Below are 21779 nucleotides of genomic sequence, written 5' to 3'. Positions count from 1 at the left end.
CATTGCTAGAATTTCAAAGTGTGTTGACGTTAACATTATGACGTTTTGCAGATGTTGGGTTTTGGTCTCTATGCCTTAAGATTATGTCTTAAGTCTTTGTCAAAATGATGTTGACATGAACAGTTCATTTATTTAACAACACAACTTAAAACCAACAAAATATTAATGTCATATATCATCAGGATTCAACATCAAATTGATGCAGGCATGAAACTATCAGTCTAAAAAAGTTGATGGCAAGCTCGGTTTAATCTAATAAAGGAACTAAATAACTCACAAAACATCAAGAAAACAGACAGAAATTGAAGCTGTACTCTTTCTGAATTCAGGTTTCTCACTTGCTTTTAACTGATACTGAAAAAAAAACCTTAATTAACCGAGTTAGATGTAAAAATATGCTTGCTCTTTAAACTTTTCCCCCCACTGTCTCCCTCTGCAGCTTTCGTTCATTCTTTGGAAGCACATCATAAAATACGCAAAATGAAATGACAAAAATTACAGAAAAAAATCACCAGAAAATAACAAGCAGTGATGCACACAGCCAATAGCTGATAGCTGATATATTTGTCCAAAAACTCATCCCTATTTTCAATTTTAAATTTACAATCAATGTTTTGTTTCCATATTTAAAAGTATGCAGTCTCATACACTATTAAACTCAAGTTCTTCAAAATCAACAAATATAAAATTTTATTTAATGCACATATTTTTTCACTGTGTGACTGAAAATTTATTTCAGATGGAGAACAGACTAAGAGCATCTGTGGAAAAATAGGGCAAAGAGCAAAGTGGAATAAAAAAAAGTGTCTTGATGTTCAGAAAGGAAACTCCTGAAAATGTTTGATTTCTTCAAAGTGGGTCATCATCTGTTATGTGGAGACACTTTCAAAGAAGGTTTCAAACCAGATGAGGATAAAAGAGGATCGTTTCAGGGAAAAGTTTCCCTTCATGTTGTTGCTGCTTCTCAACACAACTGGTAATATTTCTTGATTTGACCCCTCCATGATCCGGTTTCATAGAGCGCAGGAGTCACAGCCTTGTGTTTCATTCCAGCACTGAGGCGACAATGGGCTGGCTTGTATGCTGTGAGTGTTTACGTAGTGCATTTGCACACACCCGACAAATTTCACATTTTTCACAGTAGTCCTTTAAATTTCGATTTTGGTTTTGTGAGCACATGCAGAAGCATGATGGACTCGTGTGCCCGTGTTTTGCGATGCGCGAGACATGAGTGACGGGTTTTTAACGTGGATCCGGGTCAGTCGGTCGAATCTAAGGGAGTGTGTGTTTACACATCAAATAGAAGGCGAGAGAAAGAGACAAGTCAAAGGAAATCCGTGTGAAAGAGACGCAGCCAGGGGGATCTAAATGCTTTGATAGATTCTCTGAGGGCAGATAGCAAATGTTTTCCCAAAGACACGAGACAATGGGACCAGACACGGGAGAGAGAGGGAGAGAGAGAGACATGCATTCCTGAGTGTGCTGTCCAGTCCTGTCATTTCTCGTCAGTGTAGGGACAGCTGTGTCATTTCCGTACCACACACAGCTCCTGGTCTCCGGTCTGGAATGTGCCGGGTCCCGTCCCGTCCCAGCTGCCCCTTCACTGCCTCTTTCACCCTCACACTCTGCCCATTTAGTGCTGATCGTTGTCTTTTGAAAGATAAGTTGAGGTTAGTTCGTCAGGTTTATGGAGTTTCCAGCGACAGTAATTCAGAAGCGATAACACTGCCTCTCAGCTGAACATTTGCTACTTTTTCCCATTTTTCTTACATTAAATCAATCCCGTAGAGATAAAGATACCTGTGATCATATCATACTTTAGATCTTAATAACCAGGAGCTTGCAGGTATTAATGTATTTTCAACACTGAAAGAAATTTTCTGAACCCTGAGGCAAAGAGCAGCTGCAGGTACAGATACTGATGTGAGAATTCTTAAGCTGTGATACGGTGAAACTGGAAAAGCAGCTTTTCAGTACCGGGGGAAACACCTGCCATATATTTCTGCCAGGTCATACTGTTGCTAAACATTCCTGTGACAAGTAGCCCAATTTGCATATTGATTTTATACCAGTCTGAACACGCGCTATTCTGTTTTTAACACTAAACAGCATTTCTCCCTGTATCTGTTATTTATGTGATTGTATTTTATATTTAAAAAATCAGTGTAGTGTGTCTGAATGGTTAATTGAAGTTAGCAGTAAACGTAGGGTATTTGACATGTAATGGTTAGAGACAGTTTTTTCTTGCACTGGTCAATTTTGGGCTATTTTGCTCTCATAACATGTCCGAACACAACACGTCCATAAAATGTCCAAAATACAAATTTAGGAATCTGTTCTGGCTCTGGTATGTATTATGGAATTGTATGCAAAAAGTGAATATTCAATTAAACAATGCCTCATCTGCATATTTAAAATTCAGAAAACTTCACACAAAAAATATTTGTAAGTCTTAGTCTTCATTTAAGTCATCTGGGGGAGGTTCATGGTGATAAATTTATGTAATACATTTTCCCCTTACCACCTGGGGTGTCTCCCCTTAGTGGAAATTACTGACTGACATACAGCTGGCATCGTAAAATAAAATCTGAGCAATATGTGACTGTTATGGTTGAAATAAATTTCACAATAAAAAATAATATGTTGACAAAAAGCTGGCATGGCATGTCTGGTCAGATTTTGACCTTTTTTGATTAGATGTTTTTTAATTCATTTATTTATTTCTAAACTGTGCTTAGACTTTTTATAGAGAGAAAGTTCTTAAACAGCTGCCTGTTTTTCAAAAACATTTGAATTTAAGATGTTTAGCATCGCATAACTTGTACATAATATATAAAATCCAACTATATCAAGCTCAAATCATCAAGTTCGGTTACAACTGAAAACTGATAAAGGACAGTGTTGTGTCAATAGAAAAACTCGTTTTTCACGTCGCTCCATTATGCAAACCATATTTAGTGATAGTTACAAGGTGTTTTGAATATTTCTGATGATGCTGATATGTTTGGGATGAAGTCACGACACCAGCTCCTCTGTCCTGATGATGTGTGTGTGTAACGCACGCAGACTTCACCTGTCAACCGTGCCCCCCCCAATCCAGAGGGCTGTCTGTGAGAGAGACACTAAAAACCCTCTCTGCCTATCTGTCTGTCTGTCTTTGTGGACAGAGACAGAGATTTTTGGGTGATATGATCCAGCTGCAGTGCGTGGACCAGTAGTCACCCGTCAAACACAGGAAATCCCCTTACTTCTGCTTCACAGTTCTGTTGTGGCCGCATGTCTGTGTGTATGTTTCTGCGGCACAGATCCTGTGTGCATGTGCCAGCACCGGACTGTTTTTCTTTTTCAGGAGGGGGGGGGTCACTGTACTGCCGGGCCGACCAACCCATCGACCGACCGCAGCCCCGAGGGACGTGCACAAGAAAAGTTAAACAAATACAACCACAGCCTTTTTCTCAGGACACTTCCAGGCACTCCTATTGGCTGACCCACATGGCAGCCGTTTTTTTTGTTTTTTTTTTTTTTTTTTTTCATTGGTCTTCTTGCCTCCCCCACTCTCTCTTTGGAGGTTTGGCCTCTGAACTCTGACCCCTTTGGGAAAGCACTCTGAAGGGACCCGGCGAGAGGCGAGGTTCCTCTCTGGAATGTCTTGATTTGGGTCACTTTTCCTTCTCCGCTACTGTCCTCTCTGACTGCTTTACAAGCCTTTTAGCCTCTCCAGTGAGTGGGAGAATGAAGTCTTGTGTCATCCTGGTAAATGGCAAACATACTCACAAAGTTCAGCTGAACATTCCAGCTGATTTAAAAAGGTCAGTTCACACAAAATCTGCACATTTTCCATTGCTGCGAGTATCAGAAACAGTCTCATTCACCTCCATTATAGTATGGTGCAGGCAGAAATCTGAAAACCTAAAATGGTAAGATAGTGTATGAAGTTAAGTGAGAAAATGGGTTTTTGTTATGTTTTTGACCCTTAAAAGGAGAAGTGTGTAAGATTTAGTGACATCTAGTGGTGAGGACCGCAGATTAGAACTAGATGAAACTTCTCCCGGTTTGAATCCCCTCAGTGTTCATTGTTCTGGAGGTTTTTACCAGGAGCCGAATTATCCACAGAGGTCTCTTCCTCTCTAAAAACAGTCTGGGTGATTAAAACTGTTAAAAACACGGGAAACAGCTGTTTCACAATAGAAAATCAGTGTTTCTCTGATGCACCTGCTTATGTGTGCTGGCCTTTTTTCTCTGATAACGCAAGATTTTAACTAGGAGCTGAATTATCCGGAGAGGTCTTCTTCTGAAAACAAACCAACCGGGTGATGTAAACCAGTAAAAACACAGAATTAAGTAATTTTACATTGCAAATCAGTGATTCTCTCAGACAGGTTGCTTCGCCAGCACCTGCTAATGTGTGCTCACCTTCTTTCTCTGCAGAATGACTTGATTTGGAAAGTCTAGAACAGTCAGGCGATCCAGTCATTATATCCCCATTCATGTTAGCAGAGTGCTAAACCAAAAGTAGCCGACTCAGCTAGCAGGAGCCTCTAGTGTTCCTGCTGTATGGGGTTATGGCGATAAAACAGTTATAAGGTATACCATGGAATGAAAATTGACAATTATCATACCGTGTACATTTGCTTGTCTATGGTATTGGAAAAAAAAGAGAATCCTACTTTTATTGTAGTTATTTCAAAGGGAAGACTTTTTTGTTTGGCTAAAAATAAAGCCCTTCTGTGGGTCGTTGCTACTGACAGTAATAATAATTCTGTAATACTGTGATACTGCAATATTTTCTGAGATGGTTATCGGAACAGGAAAACCTCATATTGTTGCAGCCCCAGGGCCCGACGATGTGGAAGTAGTGCCGATCATCTGGATTATTTCACAATGCGGAAATCAATCTTTTTTGGTTTCCTGTACAGCTGAGCAACTTTAATAGGAATGAGCAGGCTCCTTTAATATATATATCCAGGTCTCTTTACACATCCATGACAGGGACCTGCCCCCTAAAACAGCTTTTTCTAAATAATAAATTAACGATTGTTATATTCAGGCGATTATACACTAAAGAAAGCATACTTACTACATTATTTTCCATTTCTGCCATTATATCCGCCTAAATCCCACACACTGGATCTTTGAGAGGAAGAAGCACTTCACCTCTTCCTCCTGGTGTGATGATCTATTAGTTGTCGGCTTTTCGGCCTGCGTTTGGCACCGCTTCCTCCCGGGGGCAGCCAGCAGCTAACGTCTCCGTCTCCTGTGATTGGCCGTAGAGGCCTCGGTGGTGGTTAACTGGCGGGTTGCTTTGCCAGCGGGAGGCTGTGGGCTGGGCCACGCCGCTTGGCCTGATCTCTAATTAGCACTGGCTTGTCAGTTAGTCAGGGTGGATCTGTCTGGGAAATTGCAGTCTTGCGCACACAGACAAACCATAGCTGGGAAACACACAGGAAAGCAGCAGCAGCAGCAGGATGAGGATTGTCCCTCAGTTTTCAAGGGGGGAGTTTGTCTGTGATCATGCGGCTTGGATTTGTGTTACCGTTTGTTTCTTGTTAGGACTGAAGTGGCTTATTTAGGGCTCGGGGTGTGTTTGTGTGTGTCTTGGTGTGTTCTATTAGTGGCGTGGCTGCAGCAGTGAAGTGGTTAACAGTCCCGGGGGAGGCTCATGTTTCCAGCAGCAGGGCAGGTCCTTCCCTCCTCTCCCCCTCCAGTTTCTCTCTCAGTTAGTCCAGAGAGAGACGAACAGTGCCCGAGGGATGAAGCATCAGTGCAACAAGCGACAAAAGAGCTCAATCTAGGAACTCTGCCAGGGCGAGAGAGAGAGGGCGAGAGACACTGAGAAGGATCAGAGAGAGAGAGAGGCAGACGGAGGGGGAGAGGGAGAGACGTTTGGCTGTGTGAACTCTCTCAGCGGCATGAAGTCATGAAGCTCTCTGTCCAGCTTGGCATTTTCCCGCAGCGCTCTGGTTCCCACGGCAACCCAGGCGCCCTGACCAGGTAGATGCATGTGTGTGAGTGTATGTGTGCGCGCACATGTGAGTCAAGGCAATGTAAATCTTTTCATGATGACTTTTGTTCAGTGTGTTGTCAGGAAGCACTGAGATCTTAATGGGTTTGTACTTGTCTGTTTCTTTACGGCTGTCCACATATCTTTATTTTCTGTCTGTGCACTTGTGTGTGTGTGTGTGTGTGTGAGGGACTTTCCCCTGTGGCTGTACGGACGAGCTGAGACGTTTGTGGTCACTCTAAATCTCTCAGCACCTCTCAGCTTGTCTGCTCCACGGATGCTTTCAACTCTGAAACTCTCCTGCTGTTTGATTTATTCCGCCGGTAACTCCAGAAGGAAGTTATGTTTCCCCCTCCGTCTCTGTTTGTCAGGTTGTTAAAAAAAAAGCTGCAAATGTGTTTGGCTTGAAATCGGCCAGCTGATTAGATTTCAGTGGTAATCTGAATCTGGGATTCGAGCCATTCTCCAATCTTTGTTTTTGTTTAGTTTTTTTTAAGACTGTAATTATGATGTTGTGTTCATGTGCTGGTGGGAAACATTTGGGACTTCCAAGTTGGCTGCTGAACAAAACTGCATTGACTTGCCGTCTCGCTCGTCTGAAGATCTAACCTGACAGATGAATGATGAGTGGGAGGTGATAAGTGCTGGGTATTCAACTACAGTACAGATTGAAATGTTTCTGTATCATCAAGTTTCCAAAGTTGGCATTGGTTGCTTGTTTGGATGCTTGGACTCACTCATAGAAAATTCAGATTTTTTTTAGCACACTGCTAATTTTAGCCTGTATTTTATTTAGGCAGAATCCTTGTTTGGCTGCTTGTTTTACCACAATATTTAACACTGATGTCTCTACAAGTGCGGGGCAGCTGTGGTCATCCATAATTCAAAGATTGGTGGTTCGAGCTCCAGCTACTCCAGTCTACATGTCCTAGTATCCTTTGTCAAGATAACCCCAAATTGAACCCCAAATTTGAGTGTGTGTCTTAACTGAGTGGCAGGTGGCACCTTGTATAGTATCCTTGGCCACCACTGTATGAATGTGTGTGAATGGATGACTGTGACTCTGTAGCACTTTGAGCAGTCAGAAGACAAGAGAGGCGCTTTACAAGTACAAGTCCATCCAGTCCATTGACAAGTTTATGTTGTTAAGTTAAAAAAAACAGATTTCTTGGGAAAAATGCTCAAGCTGCTGCAAGGTATTGAGAAAAGTATCAGTAGTCAATATGAAATAAACCAGGAATTTCATTGGCGCTAGTAATAGAGAATTTCATCAATATGCAGAGGTACTGGTAATATGGTGATTATAGTTTTCATCATGTAGTCAATTTATTAAGTAGAGATATCAAACATTCTTTGATTTGTTTCTTTCTTCTTTTGTAAATCTACATATCTCTGAATATCTTTTTTGTCGTGGATGTTTATAGCGCAGTTGCAGATGTGTGTGACATATGTTTGTGTTCGTGTGTGTGTGTATGTGTGGGATTGTATTAATTGATTATTGTTTCACTGCTGATAGTTTTTTATGTCTCATTAGTCTAAAACTGATGAACTGAACGGTCCCTTGATGACTGTTAAAATATAGATAGTTTGACAACACCAGCTCTCTGAGTGTACACGTACGTGTGTGTGTGTGTGTGTGTGTGTGTGTGTGTGTGTGTGTCTGTGTCTGTGTCTGTGTCTGTGGTGCAGCCAACCCTGCACTGCCCATGACCATCAGCCACCCTCTGGTCCTTTCAGAGTGATGTTTGCCAACTGGCCGAGCTTCCTGTCCCCCACAGACTCCCAGCGGATGCACGCACACACACACACACACACACACACACACACACACACACACACACACACACACACACGCTCACACACACACAAACACTCACGCGTGCACACACATATTTACAAATATCCTGCATTAACTCCCAGCCTGTTTGCTCTGCTCAGATGGGTTTGTTTGAACAACTCACAGACACACACACTTGCACACACAAACGCTCCCTGTGATGTCACCCCTCCGACGAGCTTTTGTTCATATGATAGACAACCCCATTCAGCCTGTTGGTGTGTGTGTGTGTGTGTGTGTGTGTGTGTGTGCTGCAGCCAGTTCAGACAGAGAATAAAGGAGAAGAATCACCAGGCAGTCAGAGAAGCCGGATCCATCTTTTTTTTCTTTGCAATTTTATTTCCGTTTAACACTGTAGTTAATAGACTTTTTTTTTCTCTTTTCATGCAAATATTTATCAGATAAACAACTTTTGCAAAAATGAAATCTCACTGCAGTGTCAAAAACCATCTTTGTCTGTACAGAGTTCAGCTGAGTGATGCAGATCAGTGCTGTGATCATGGTATCACAAGCATCACACCTCACTGCTGCTTCTCTGCTGAACGTCTGCCGAGTGGACTGAATGTCTGTGTCTTCAAAGAGGAAGTAAACATGTTCCCAAAGAGCCGCTGTTTGCCAGCAGGACTCCCCCATCGTCTCCAATCTGAAAGATTTACTGTTTAAGAGGACTTAAGCTAATCTCTCTCGCTCTCTCTCTCTCTCCGTACAGCTGGGATGACAGCAGCTCTGTGAGCAGTGGCATTAGTGACAACATCGACACAGATGACATCAACACCAGCTCCTCCATTTCCTCCTACGCCAACACACCCGCTGCACAGCGCAAGGGTCTCAACACACAGGTAAGACTACACACACATCTATATTAAAAATAATATCAAACCTTTTCATGATTTCACCACAAGTTGGATTAGCCGGTTCCATTTTGGATCTGGTTCCAAGTTCTTAAATTGTCTCGATTCACTAAATCTCATTAAATCTTTCATTCTCCTTCCCCCTTTTTCTTTTATTAGAGAAGCACAATGTGCAAAACATTCAGGCATTCATCTAAACAGTAAATATGTAATATACCTGACAAAAGTTGAGCTTTTGCTCTTACATTACTTTTGGTTGTTTAAAGACACGTTCAAATAGATTCGTTTAAAGATGGATGTGAAAGATTGGATTCAGTTACTGTGTTCAGATTTGATTTGAATTTCATTAAAGCCTAGATGTCCAGGTTCTCCTCTCTTCTGCATGAAGCAGTCATGACGCAATGATGCTTTTTGTTTTAGCCTTACTTTGTGATTCATGGTGCTCAGTTGAATATTTGGTATCAGCGCTGCACTGGAAGGTTTAGGGCTACTTTTGAGGAGTTTTCTGACAAGAGTTCAAGAGTTCTGATTTACAATGATGTTTTAAAAAGTGTTAAAGCCTATAGATTCCCAAAGATCACACAGAAATGCAAAAAAAAAAATACCCAAGCTATTCACCATAAAAAAGGGAACAAAGGAACACAATGCACAACTTTCCATGTCGAAAATAGGACCACATGAGTTCCATTTGAAGGTAACATGAGTTTCACATTAAATGATAAATCTAGAAAAGTTAAAGGCATACTATGGGAGTTTTTAGTTACTGTTTGTTCATACGCTCACTGCAAACTGCTGTTTTGGGCATGTTACATTTTTGTAACGGAAAAGCTGATAGATACTAAGCAGCTAACTAAACTAACTGCCAGCACCTACCTGTTCAACATAAAGCGAGTCGACTCCATGTTGCTTTTCACCACCTCTCCTGTAGTTGTCACCAGTTAAAAAGTGAAAGCCAACCCTAGACTACTCGTTCTGCAATGATCTTTGTCTGCTTGGTGTTTCACCTCACTATATTTGTTTTTGCAACATTTTGTGTGTTGGTGCACTTTGTCGATACCTTTTTATTAGGTTCTTATTAAGTTTTATTGACTTGGGGCTTCACACCAATAACAGCGTGCAGGTGAGGGCGCCCATATATGTTGCGATCATGGCAAAATAAGAGGAAAAAAAGAGAATACAGGCAGAGGGCAGTCTCTTTAGATGAATTCACTGCCACACTTATCTAGTGGGTATTTGATGATTGAGAGGGAACTTATGTAAATTAAATGTATAAAGTGGTAAACTGAAGCAGCCGTATCCTTCCACTTGGCCTCACCTCCCTAAAGCCAGTGTGTCCCAGCATTCCTCAGCCTTCAGAGAAGAATGTGCGACTACAGCTGTGAACCCGCAAAGCCAAAGCTGATGTTGACTCTGGCCTCAAATCATTAAACACTGATTAAGAGTCACTCCCCTCTGGAAAGTGATCGGTGAGACGATAATATCGTCAGCTGACTCACATGTATGTCACGCTCACAGAGTGTTGTGGACTGATGTGGAGCCGGTCACCATGTGACATGTGTTCGTTTCGGCTGCAGAGGTCGAGGTGCTGGAGAAAAAAACAAAGGAGAGGCACAAAGGAGCCTTTCTCTCAGTACAGCAGCCTGACACAGTGCAGGTTGATTAAGTCTAGTTTAAATTCTGGGAACAGAGCAGCTTGTCGCATTTTTGTAGTGTTGCCTTGGCAAGCGTGGAATCAAGTTAAAAGCAGCCATCGTCTCTCCAACAGCTGTAATTTACCGTTAAATAAAGGCTATGGTGAACTGGTTATACCTTCATTTAAAACAATAAAAACTCCTCAAAAAGTTTTTTTCTAGTTCAGAACTGACGCTCAGAAAGTATGTTTTAAGTTTTCAAAAAGGGAAATGAAGTCGTAAAGCTCAGGAGGGTCAGGAACAGAAGCTATTTCAGCATTTTTTAGTGTAAACGGGAGGCATCAGAAGACTCCAGTGGACTTCTCTGCTCTGAGGGTGGACTTGTTTGAGATCAAAAATCTTCTAGAAACAAATATAAACCTGGTTTCGTCCCACATCAAGTGAAAAGTAAATAAGACGGCACCAGGCAAGCTTCTTGAAGGATTTGGTCCCACCTACCTAAAATGCACTGATTTTAATATGAAAATATTCAAATGTCATCTCATTTTTGTTTTGCAGTTTTGTTTTTGTTGGTTTATAGTGACAAAATAAGCATACATTAAAAAAATTCACAAACACTTGAAGATGAAGACCTTTCAAACATGAAAAAAAAGAATTAAATAAATAAATAATTTTTAAAATATAATTAAGATAAAAGATAAGTAAATAAATAGACACTTTCACAAGCAAATGAACATTAAGACCTTTCAATTATGAAAAAAATAAAATAGAAGTCAAATAACATACACTTACTAAAACATGCATTTAAAAAAAAGAAAGAAAATAAACAGATACGTTCTTTAAACTAAGATATTGGACCATGATGTCATCTCATTTTAACAGTCACCATTCAGAAACCCTAAAGACCTGCAGTTTCTTGACTTGCAATATGATTATGAAGACATGTAAGATGACTTTTCTGACAGACTTAAGACTTGACTTTAAGTCCAGGTCTCAAAAGTATGAGCTGCCCAGCAAAGTGAAAGTAGCAGAAAGTCTCACATTTTAAATAAGAGAAGTCTTTCTGTTTGGGCCCTTGCGTAGTCAAACAGCTTCCTCCCAAACTGCTCAGGTGATGTTGGTGTGGACGCCGGCAGGATTTCACAGCATGATGGCTGTGGTCATAAAATGGAGTGCTTTTTAGAGGCACTTGGCAACGTCTCATAAAAGACGCTTTCTTCAGCAGTAATAAATCTGACCTGTGTGTCTGTGTGTGTTCCCAGCCTGTGACGGATGCAGAGAAGCACTCGGCCTCCACGGCGGTGCACCAGGCCTGGTCAGGAGACGAGGTGAAGAGGCCAGACGGCGGGTCAGACAGTGGGGTCAAGATGGAGCCGGGCTCCAAGTGGAGCCGCCGGAACCCCTCCGACATCTCTGACGAGTCCGACAAGGGCGGCTCGGGGAGAAAGACCCCCTCGGTGTCCCACACGGGCTCCTGGAGGAGAGGAATGAGCACTCAGGTGGGGGTGACGTCCCCCAGGACTAAAAGCACCAGTAGCACAGGATCCACGAGCTCCACTGGACTCAAGACCCACAGTTCAGGTAAAATAGACATCCAACACCAATAAAAGAAAACAGACCGATAAATAAGTAATAACGCAGATTTTCCAGTTTATTTCAAGTGTCATCTCTCGATCCAATCTGATGCGCTGATATTCTACCCGTCATTTTTATCATCTCACTTCTGAGATGAAATCATGACAGTTTTTAAGGTGCAACTTGTGAAGTCTGACTTTCAGTGAGCTGAATGTGAAATTATGTAACCTCCTGAGACCCACTATTTGGGATGATGATGGGTATAAAAAACTAAGCATTGTCTTTAAATAGTAAGTTGCTTTAAAAAAAAATGTCCTTATGTTGAGACATTGGGCTTATTTTTATAGTCAGTGTGTAGTAAGGTATGAAACATGTTGCTAAAATTGGTCAAATTTGTATGCAATATCAAATTACGAATTCCGTTAAGTATAAATAAACAAGTTTCAACCGTAACATTTGAACAGATCCTGCACCTTGTACATTTTTGTGTTAGGATCGCTTGTGCTGACTTTGCAGAGATGGTCGCTATCTTGTTTTGAGACAGAGTACTGTGTCGTGCTTTTACTACAACTAGATAGCACAAAAAAATTTTCATGAAAGTGAACAGGCCTTAGTTAAGAAGACTGAAATATTTAAAATAAGATGAAGCAGTCCCAAGATGTACTGTCCATGAGGACACAGGGTCGCAGAAGGTCAACAGTACGCACACACCCCATTTATGTCTTTTCTGTGTGTCCTGCAGGTAAGACAGATGACGTCAAGGTGTCAGAGAAGGGTCGCCTCTCTCCTCGTTCCAACGGCCTTCACCGCTCGCCCTCAGACGCAGGACGCAGTAGCGGCGATGAGGCAAAGAAACAGTCGATCCCCACCAGCCGCACACCGACGACAAACGCCCTCACACACACTGTTTCAGACCCTCACTCCCAGACACACACACTCACCTCTCGCACCCCTACCAGCACCTTCGGCTTCAAGAAGCAGGGCCATGGGATGGTAACTATGGTTACTGCCAGCGGCGCCACCATCACAAGTGGCTCTGCCACCCTGGGGAAAATGCCCAAATCTGGAGCACGCTCGCTGGCAGGAGGGCTGAAGGCTGGCGGGCAGGATGGTGGGTCAGCGCTGGGTCACCATGATGACGGCTTCCTGCCCATGAGCGCCCGCTCCACACTGCAGTACCGCAGTCTGCCGAGACCCAGCCGCTCTGGAGCAGCTGCCCGCAACGGAAACCGGTCCTCCACCAGCAGCATCGAGGCCGCCGTGCTCTCCGTCACGTCTCACGGGAAAAACTCAATGAGCTTGACCAAAGCCAATGGCTCGGGAGTCACGCTGGCCAATCAGACAGATCGGGAGAAGGGCGTCTCGGAGATTGATAACCTGAGGAGCGGAGTCGTGATGCAGAGTGGAGGATCAGCGACGGTCCCTCTGACAGGAAGACAGCAGGTTTCTTCACCTACACTGCGCAGGTTAGCACGCACACGCACAAACACACACACGGAACATAATTTGTGTTGTCGGTGATCCTGCAGACGTGATGACAGATAACTGATGAGACATACTGAGTGGGGTCTTCTTGTATGGGCTTGAATTTATCCACATACACCACAAACAAACAGAAGCCATTTAAAAGACAGTAATCATGCAGTCATAGTAAATGATAAACAGCGGTGAGTAATGATCACATGTGTGGGCTTGTTTTTCACACACAGACACACACGCACACACAGGCTCAGTGAGGTTATATCAGGCCATTGTGAAAGGCAGGCTTTGAGCCGGCTGATCAGCTGCCAAGCCTCAGCCTTGGCGGTGCAGGGGGGGCGGGTGGAGGGGGAGGGTGTGGTGCTGGGTAATGGGCGCTGGGTCTTACCTCAGTGCTCTGCCCTCATTAATGTGAGGGAGTGATAACTCTTCAAAGAGGCTTGTGCTGCCATTATCGCCCACCGCGGCTCCAGTCGTCATAGCACTGCCATTTAACTCTAACCCAGGATTAGCGGAGTACCAGGAGAGAGTTCTCTCTCTCTGTGTGTGTGTGTGTGTGTGTGTGTGTGTGTGTGTGTGTGTGTGTGTGTGTGTGTGTGTGTGTGTGTGTGTGTGTGTGTGTGTCGGCCTTGAGGGAGTGCTGACTCTACCTTTCCTGGCTGCAGACTTTCCTCTCTCTTTGTCGTTTCATAGAAGAAGAAGAATTCTACCAGTGTTTTTTGTCCCACCAGCCTCCGTTAAACTCTTTGATCCAGAACAGCCATGAATATTTACATGCAATTTGTTGTTTAATTTGCTATTAATATTCATAATCCCTGGAGGACGAATCCTAATTATTTTTTTCTTAACCTTGTGACCTTGCTTCTTGCAACAACATCAGTTTTCTAAGTTATATTTTTACAAAAAAAATAGAGGCTTCAGGCAATTTTAGCACCAGTGAACCTTGTTATTTTAAAGCATTGTTGCACTAAAAGATGTAATTATGTACAACATGCATTAAAAAATGTGTTTTTGATGGTCCTAGGAATTCTCCAACCATCGCAGTTTTTGAATCAAAACTGAAAGCCTGATTATTCTCGAGCGCTTTTAACTAAATGTTTTTAAAACCCAAGGTCTTTTTATCATTATATTATTTTAATCTTTTAACATTATTTTTGCTTTTTATTGCTTTTGTTTTTAATCATATTGTTTTAGCTTTGAAATGTGTTATTTTACATTTGAATAGAATTGTTCTTTTGTATTATGTTGTTTTTTTTATTTCTGTGTGCTTTATAAATAAATCTGCCTTGTCTTGCCTAAAAGTAGAATCACTTTATATAACATTATATTCTCCTTTAAGGTCACAATAAATAGACAGAATCTTTCTCTCCATAGAAGTTTGAATATTAAATTCAACATCATTACACTCTGCCTCTTCTTTTGGTTTAGTGCTCCTTTCATTGATGATGTTTTTTTTTTTATTTAACAGAATTAGTAGTATATTAAGAAATCACATCCTTTGCTCCTTTTGAGTATTTTAGCTCCTGTTCTGACCGTTTCTCCACTCCCTGAATGTCCACAGGTTGTTTGGTGGGAAGCCCAGTAAACAAGCTCCGGTCACTACGGCTGAAAACATGAAGAACTCCACTGTCATCTCCAACCCTCACGCCACCATGAACCATGTGGGCACGGTGCTGGAGTCCCCCGACGGAGGGCTGGGGGGCGTGGACAGCGAGACCAGCAGCCCCCTGTTTGGAGGCAGAGCACAGGGGTTAGGGATGGGGACGCTGGGCAGCGAGCAGGTGAGCGAGACTCAGATTTAGACAATTTTTTAATCCCACCAGGTGCAATTAGTTTGAACAGCTTGCTGTGTACACATACAGTAACATGTAGACACATAAATAAGTAATAAATAAAGATAAAAACGAATAAGAAACAAATGATGGAGACAGTGGGTTGGTCTGTCAGTCAATGTGGTCTTTAAATGATTAGAGCGTTGATAACCAAAACATTTCCGAGTTCCTTGAGGATTATTGGCTGTGATTCTCCAAAGTAACCATCTTCAAACTGCCTGACGTAGCCTGGTTTATCTTGAGATCTGTTTCACCGAGCACCCACTTATTCATTAGTTACGCTGGTATTTTTAGCTGTATGCATTCTCCAAATGCCCACCACTCATTACTGACCATGAAAAGAGATTTCCTCTTTCTTTTCTTTTCTCTTCTTTTCTTTTTTTCTTTTCTTTGGAGCTAATTTTGGTATTGCATTTGAATTCTTTTTTGCCAGGCTAGTGGCGGCAATGTCGGCCTATTGGTTAGTCAAACCACGTTGGTGCAGACTGCATTACCAACAACTACTGGGCTGAGAGCCATGACACTTTGTACACATAATCATGTCCCTCTGTGAAGGAATTGTAATAACTTATGAATAATTTCTTAAAGCAGCTACAGTCGTTATTGTTGTAAAAACAATGTGTCCCAGTACAGTGTCAAAGGGGTCACAGGTTATGATGAACTCACAGGGGATTTTCACCTGAAGATGATGGAGTTTTATGGGGCGTTTCAGCTTATTGTTTAGTTGTCTGGCCCACAACTTCACTGTTCTGGTTCACTCTAACTAATGTTAGTGTTTGAAACTGCAGCACGCAGCTGTTTTTAGCCAAAAAAACCTCACTGTACACTACCTGCTCTGCAGCAAACAGACAGTGCCTGGGTGTTGAACGGAGTGGAGCATTTAGCAGCTAAAGACACACACAGCAGAGACTAAAATCAGTGATAAAAAAGAGTGAATATTGGATTTAGATCACTTTGTAACTCCTGGATGTGTAATAACCAACTGTTTGCTAGCATGTTTTCCATATTAACTTGAAAGGTGATGATATGTGAATGTGTGTTCACAACCTTGTTTCCGCTGCTCCTAAATGAGTTGTTGCAGGTTTAACTTTTATTTAGTGTCATCGTCAACTCAAAATGCTATTTAATATCTGAACTTATGACATTTCCTATAGCTTCAGCTGTACTCTCCAAGATGACATCAATCGATTAATCGTTGCAGCTCCAGTGCAAATCAGCAAATGTTAACACACTAAGCTTAGATGATAACCATTGTAAACATTAGCATGTAGCATTGTCATGGTGTTTGCATGCTGATGTTTGTATTAAGCTCAAAGCCTCAGCGTGCCCAACTACAGCCTCACAGAGCCGCTACAATAGACTCTGAGTCTTGTTTTATGTCACACTGTGTGTATTTTATTACTTTCCTCTATACAATGATATCTGATTTTTTATCATTTAACTTTGGAGCTACTGTCATTTCCACAGTTCAACCAAGATTCAAACCAGAAAGTTAAGTTTTAGTTTGAGATTAGGAAAGATTATGTACCTTTGGGCTTAGAGATAGTGTTTGTGTCAAAGGTGTTTGTCAGCTGATGACGAGGCTTTGGCGTGAAGATGATTTTGTTCTCACCTGACTCATACCACAAACAAACAAAGTGTTTTCTGTGGAAGTTGAGATGTGCAGTCTAGATGCTTGTTTGACAAACTGTAAGCTACATATTGCAAAGTGAAAACATGCTCAGTCATGAACTCACCGTCACCTTCTCACATGATTCATGAGACTGTATCTGACTATGTCTCAATCATTAAGTGACTCACTGGGTATGGTTTTTAAGCAGCAGCCATGTCTTTAAAAACAGTTAGCAAAGGTTCAAAAGTTTAAATAGTTATCTTCAGGCAAATAGAACATCAAGTGTGCGTGAAAAAATCATCAGACAAAGAAAGAAAGGCAGCAAATTTAAAGGAACAGAATGAGTTGCTGAATGTGCTAACTCTTTAAAACCTGGGCAAATTGGCTTGTTTTCACACAAAAACATGGAAAGATTGCAATAAGCAACTTAACAAGAAATGACCAAATGTTAGGAGTTAGGAATATTGGTAAAAAGTTAATTGAAAATGAGCTGAAACTGTCAAAAAGGTAAAATATCAAAAATAGGAAATTACCTGTAAAAACTAATAGTAGTAATAATAATAATTAATATTATTATAATTTTAATATTTTTATAATTATAATAAATGTAAATATGTAAATGTAGTTGGTATGAGTATAATTTTTTTTCTTTAGTTATTTGATAATTTTCTCATGATTTTTTCCCTCTCTTTTGGCTAATTTTCAGGTCATAGAAAGACACCTAACCAATTTGCTCACATTTTAAAGGTCTAAATGCTTGTGAAATGCATCTGAACGCAGCACAAGAAAAATTATATCAATGAAGGTTTCAAAGGGTTTAGCGACTCATTGTTTCAGCACTTGAATGCACACACTGCAGACAATAACATCCTCTCCATCCCTCCACAGGCCTCGAGTCCTGGCTCAGTCTACTCCACCGGACCCTCCAACAGCCTGACATGGGGCACCACCTTCAGCAGCTCCTCCGCCCAGAGCAGAGAGAGCACACTGGGCGGCCACGGCGGGACGGGCAGCATGGGATACCCCTCTGTCAGCAGCATGCACACCAGCAGTGAGTCTATTGACATGAGCCTGGGCAGCGCCGGCCACGGGACCCACAGGGAGGACACCCTGTCCGCTCTGGGACGCACCGGCAGCGTCAAGACCGGCATGTCTGAGAGGTGAGAAAAATTGGTGAATTTTATTGTTTTCCAAAAAAAACCCATCAAAAGTAAAGTCTGACATCTGTTCTCCAGCAGCATCTTTCCTTCATCAGTGTGTTGTATGAGATTGTTTCCAGGTTTCTTGCATAAAGTCTGTCAGCTTATATTAGCCACCATAAGCTATTGGTGGCACTGGATCAAGAAGGACTACAGCAGTAAAGTCTGGGAGTGTGTTGAACAGACAGAGATTACACTGCGTTTCGTTTCTAAAGCCTGATTTATGGTAGGGTGCAGAAGCACTTTTGATGAGTGCCGTTTCAGGGAAATGATACATTTTCAACAGAAACAAGTTTCGTTCGACACTTAATGGTGCACATCTGTAGAATTTTGTTATGTGGTGGTCATGTTTTGTCACTCAGTGTGACTGATAGTGTCCTCTCCCTGCCGATAGTAGTCCACACCGATTCCGACCTGCACCTGACCTTCATTCAGCGTCTCTGTCCTCAGAAGCAGCCGTCTGTCACCAGAAGCTCCTGCAGAGCTGAGAGGACAGCGGACGGCCAAACTGCAGTCACCAGGATGACTGACAGCAGACATTTCCCAGCCCACTGCAGCAATCAAATGTCCGAATCACAGACTTTCTGGGAGATGATCTATCAGTGTAGATACAGTTCATATATAAAACACATATACTTGGGGCTATTTGTGTGATTGAGGCCACTGTCTGTGCAGATAACTTCACAAAACGCGGCAGATTTAGACTCAAACTGTAAAAAAAAAAAATGCAGGCGGTCTCTGGTTACCAAGGAGATGATGAATGTTTGATTTCTGTTGAGCAACATTCATCAAAAGCACCCTACTATAAATCAGTTTAGATTCACTGCATTTCAGAACTAAATGTTGCTGGTAACTGTTTTATATAAAAAACATATAAAAATCTTATGAATAAGAAGCCCTTGGTACAGATTAAAGCATTCAACATTTCATAAAAGTAGTTTAAATTATCTTTACATAAAAAAGATAAAAACAATGTAATACTACTTACATGTTAATTTATCTGTAATAATACTCTACTACTTTTTGCTGAGAAAACTTTTATTTAGTAAAATTCTGACTGCAAAACTTACTTTTTTAATATTAATACTGTCACTTGACAATTTAAAGACTTCTCCCATCTTTGGCAATGGTAAAATGCTGCCCAATTCTAACAATGACTCCTTTTTAAAGAGTCTAGAATTGTGATGATGCAAAAAGCGTCCGTCTCGTCGAAGTGTCGCCTCTTGTTTGCCGTTCTGTCCATGCTCGAGCAGAGAAACAAAATCCTGTGGCGTCCTCAGTCGATTACGCAGTAATTGTGGTCATTGTAGCGGATTCCATCTTGACAGGTTGACTGTGTAATGTGACAGGAATGTCTCAGAGGAAACTTAATAGCATGTGGAGTCGAAGCTTTGAGGCTATGACATCACCCTCCTCACCGAGTTTTCTTATTAACTTCACTGGTGAAGAATCTCGCAGTTGACCTTTATCCTGCAGGATTTACTTCACTCTCTAAACTTTTCTTTCTCTGTGTCTGTTGTGCGTTTTTCCTTCCTGTCTCCCATCAGTCCCCTCTCCTCCCCCTCCGCTAGCCCTATATTCAGCCGAAACACGCTGCCTCGGAAGCAGGACAGGTAAATGTACCTGTGTGCAGTGTTAGGCTTCTGGTTTGACGGCTGTGGAGGTTCCTACTGAACCACCACCTGCTGCCACACAGAGAGCATCACAGAGAGAGGCAGTGTGCGGTAGCTCGTTGTGTTTGATGGTTTTTATGTGGTGTTTCACTCTGTGTGGTAGCTTGTGGTTATTTTTAGGACCTCTAGCTCCTACATGAATGGAAATGTGTGTGTGTGAACATGAGGTTGTCTGTGTGGATGTTGGCAGATTCATTGTTTTTGTTTAGTGGTCTGTGTTCACATACTGCCACCTTGTGGACAGAGTATGTACACGCAGGTTTACCCAATAGCATGATGAGCTGAGGATGTTTACTATTGATTTCACACTGCAAAACATCTCAATCATAAGACGTGTTTTACCATTTCTGAGCCCTTGAAGTCTTGTTTTCAACAAAAAACACAATATTCATCTAGTTTAAGACGACTGTAACTGTTTCAAGAATTTTTGAATGGAGTGTGTCTTTAGTCCAGTGTAGTGATCTGCCTTAGTCTGCTTTCTCTTAAGGAAAATTCTTGTAACAATCTGAAAGAGGAGTGTTTTCAGTTGTCTTAACAATGAGAGTTTTAAGATGGAGTTACAGTCAAATTCAGGGTGCTGTCACACCTGTAGTTTGGTTCATTTGGTCCAGAACAGAGGGGGAAATAAAATATTGTTGCATTTTGTCTACAATTGACAGAATTTGACATATGCAGGAGGCCCTTGCATATGTGTTGCCATGTTTACATGTATGCATCGGTGTAAATAATTAACAGGCTAAACATGGCCTTTATACAGAAGGTTTGGCAAATTTGACTATCATCGGATGATTAATTATAGTGAAGCTTTTGAAAACATGCTAAAATCACATATCTGCTATCATAAAATTCTGTGGTTGATTTGATTTCTTTCACCACAAACAAATGCGCCAGAGTCCGTTTGGAAGCAAACCGAGGTCCAGCTTTTAAAGTGGTCATGGCTCAGTTGTTTGGTCTTCCCCTGGGTTTGATTTACAGATTTCACACCAGCCCAAACAAACTACACTAACCAGGCAGATGAACCAGAGTTCGTTTTAACCAAACCAGGCCGGTTAGGTGTGAAAGCACCCTTAGTTTACAAGATAGAGATTTTTTTGCAGTGTGTTAGTTCAGATGTCATAGTGTCAGAAAAATATGTTTAAATATTTTTGGGTAGTTCTTGAGAGATGCAGCCACATCTTCCTTTGCCCCTTTTGCATTCCTCCTCTGAAGTGTTTCTCTCCCACAGCGGGACACACTGTGGTAGAAACACTCTGCCCAAGAAGGGACTCAGGTACTGACTCCACTTCCTGCTGGACATGTTGCGCTTTTACACACTGGTTCACCAAATTTTCTTTGTCTTTCTTTTACTTCTGCGTCTACATTCACTCTTTGAGGCTTGTGCTCACGCTTAAATGCTTTGGACATTTATTTTTGTTTGGCACTTGTGTTGTTGTGTTGTGCTTCTGTGAGGAGGCATGTCACTTCGTATCACAGCTACTGTGTTGTGCTGTAGCCGGCTTGATTTCGGTGATCAAATTTTCTTTGGCTTCTTTGCTGCTTTTTTCCCCAGTTTCTGTTGCTCACAGCTGAGAATCCGTCTTGTGTTCACACTTGTGATTTCTTGTTTCGGTGTCTGATTCATCATGTTAGATCCCGGCTACTAATCCGGCTGCTTAAGAGGGAGAAAAAATCCACTTCATGATTGTAAAAAGTCAGAAAAATCAGAATCATCTTGTTCTGTAAAAACACAGAATCCACTCTGCACTTGTTCAGTTTTGTGTCTTTGCTTCCACTTGAACCTTTTCTTTGACTTCCTGTAGGTATGGCCCGTCTCCACAGCTTCGAGGCCACGAGGAGGCCCGTGATTGGCTGCGTTCACACTCTACCAGCGGGCTGCAGGAATCAGCCAGTAACTCCCCGTTCTCCCCCAGCTCCAGCCTCACCTCCCCCTCTGGCACTCGCTTCAACTTTGGACAGCTCGGTATGCCACCCACACCCACACACACAGACAAACACACACACACACACAAACACACACACACACACACACACACACACACACACACACACACATACACACACACACACACACATACACACACACACACAC

General features: G+C 42.0%; 1 protein-coding gene across 2 annotated transcripts in view; it reads left to right on the top strand.

Moving 5' to 3' along the window:
• The window catches only part of nav2a (neuron navigator 2a), a 99376-nt gene that overhangs the window by 52615 nt on the left and 24982 nt on the right, over positions 1-21779 (top strand). Inside the window, exons 10-16 of one of the 2 annotated variants that reach the window (XM_042490793.1) lie at positions 8548-8677; positions 11583-11901; positions 12638-13361; positions 14936-15155; positions 17707-17978; positions 20916-20960; positions 21490-21650. In XM_042490793.1, the coding sequence (XP_042346727.1) occupies positions 8548-8677; positions 11583-11901; positions 12638-13361; positions 14936-15155; positions 17707-17978; positions 20916-20960; positions 21490-21650 (1871 nt within the window). The remainder of the gene's footprint in view (positions 1-8547; positions 8678-11582; positions 11902-12637; positions 13362-14935; positions 15156-17706; positions 17979-20915; positions 20961-21489; positions 21651-21779) is intronic. The other variant, XM_042490803.1, reaches the window with a different exon arrangement.

This window comes from Plectropomus leopardus, chromosome 1 (assembly GCF_008729295.1).
Source record: "Plectropomus leopardus isolate mb chromosome 1, YSFRI_Pleo_2.0, whole genome shotgun sequence".
Lineage (NCBI taxonomy): Eukaryota > Metazoa > Chordata > Actinopteri > Perciformes > Serranidae > Plectropomus > Plectropomus leopardus.
This window is presented reverse-complemented; position numbering and strand designations above follow the sequence as displayed.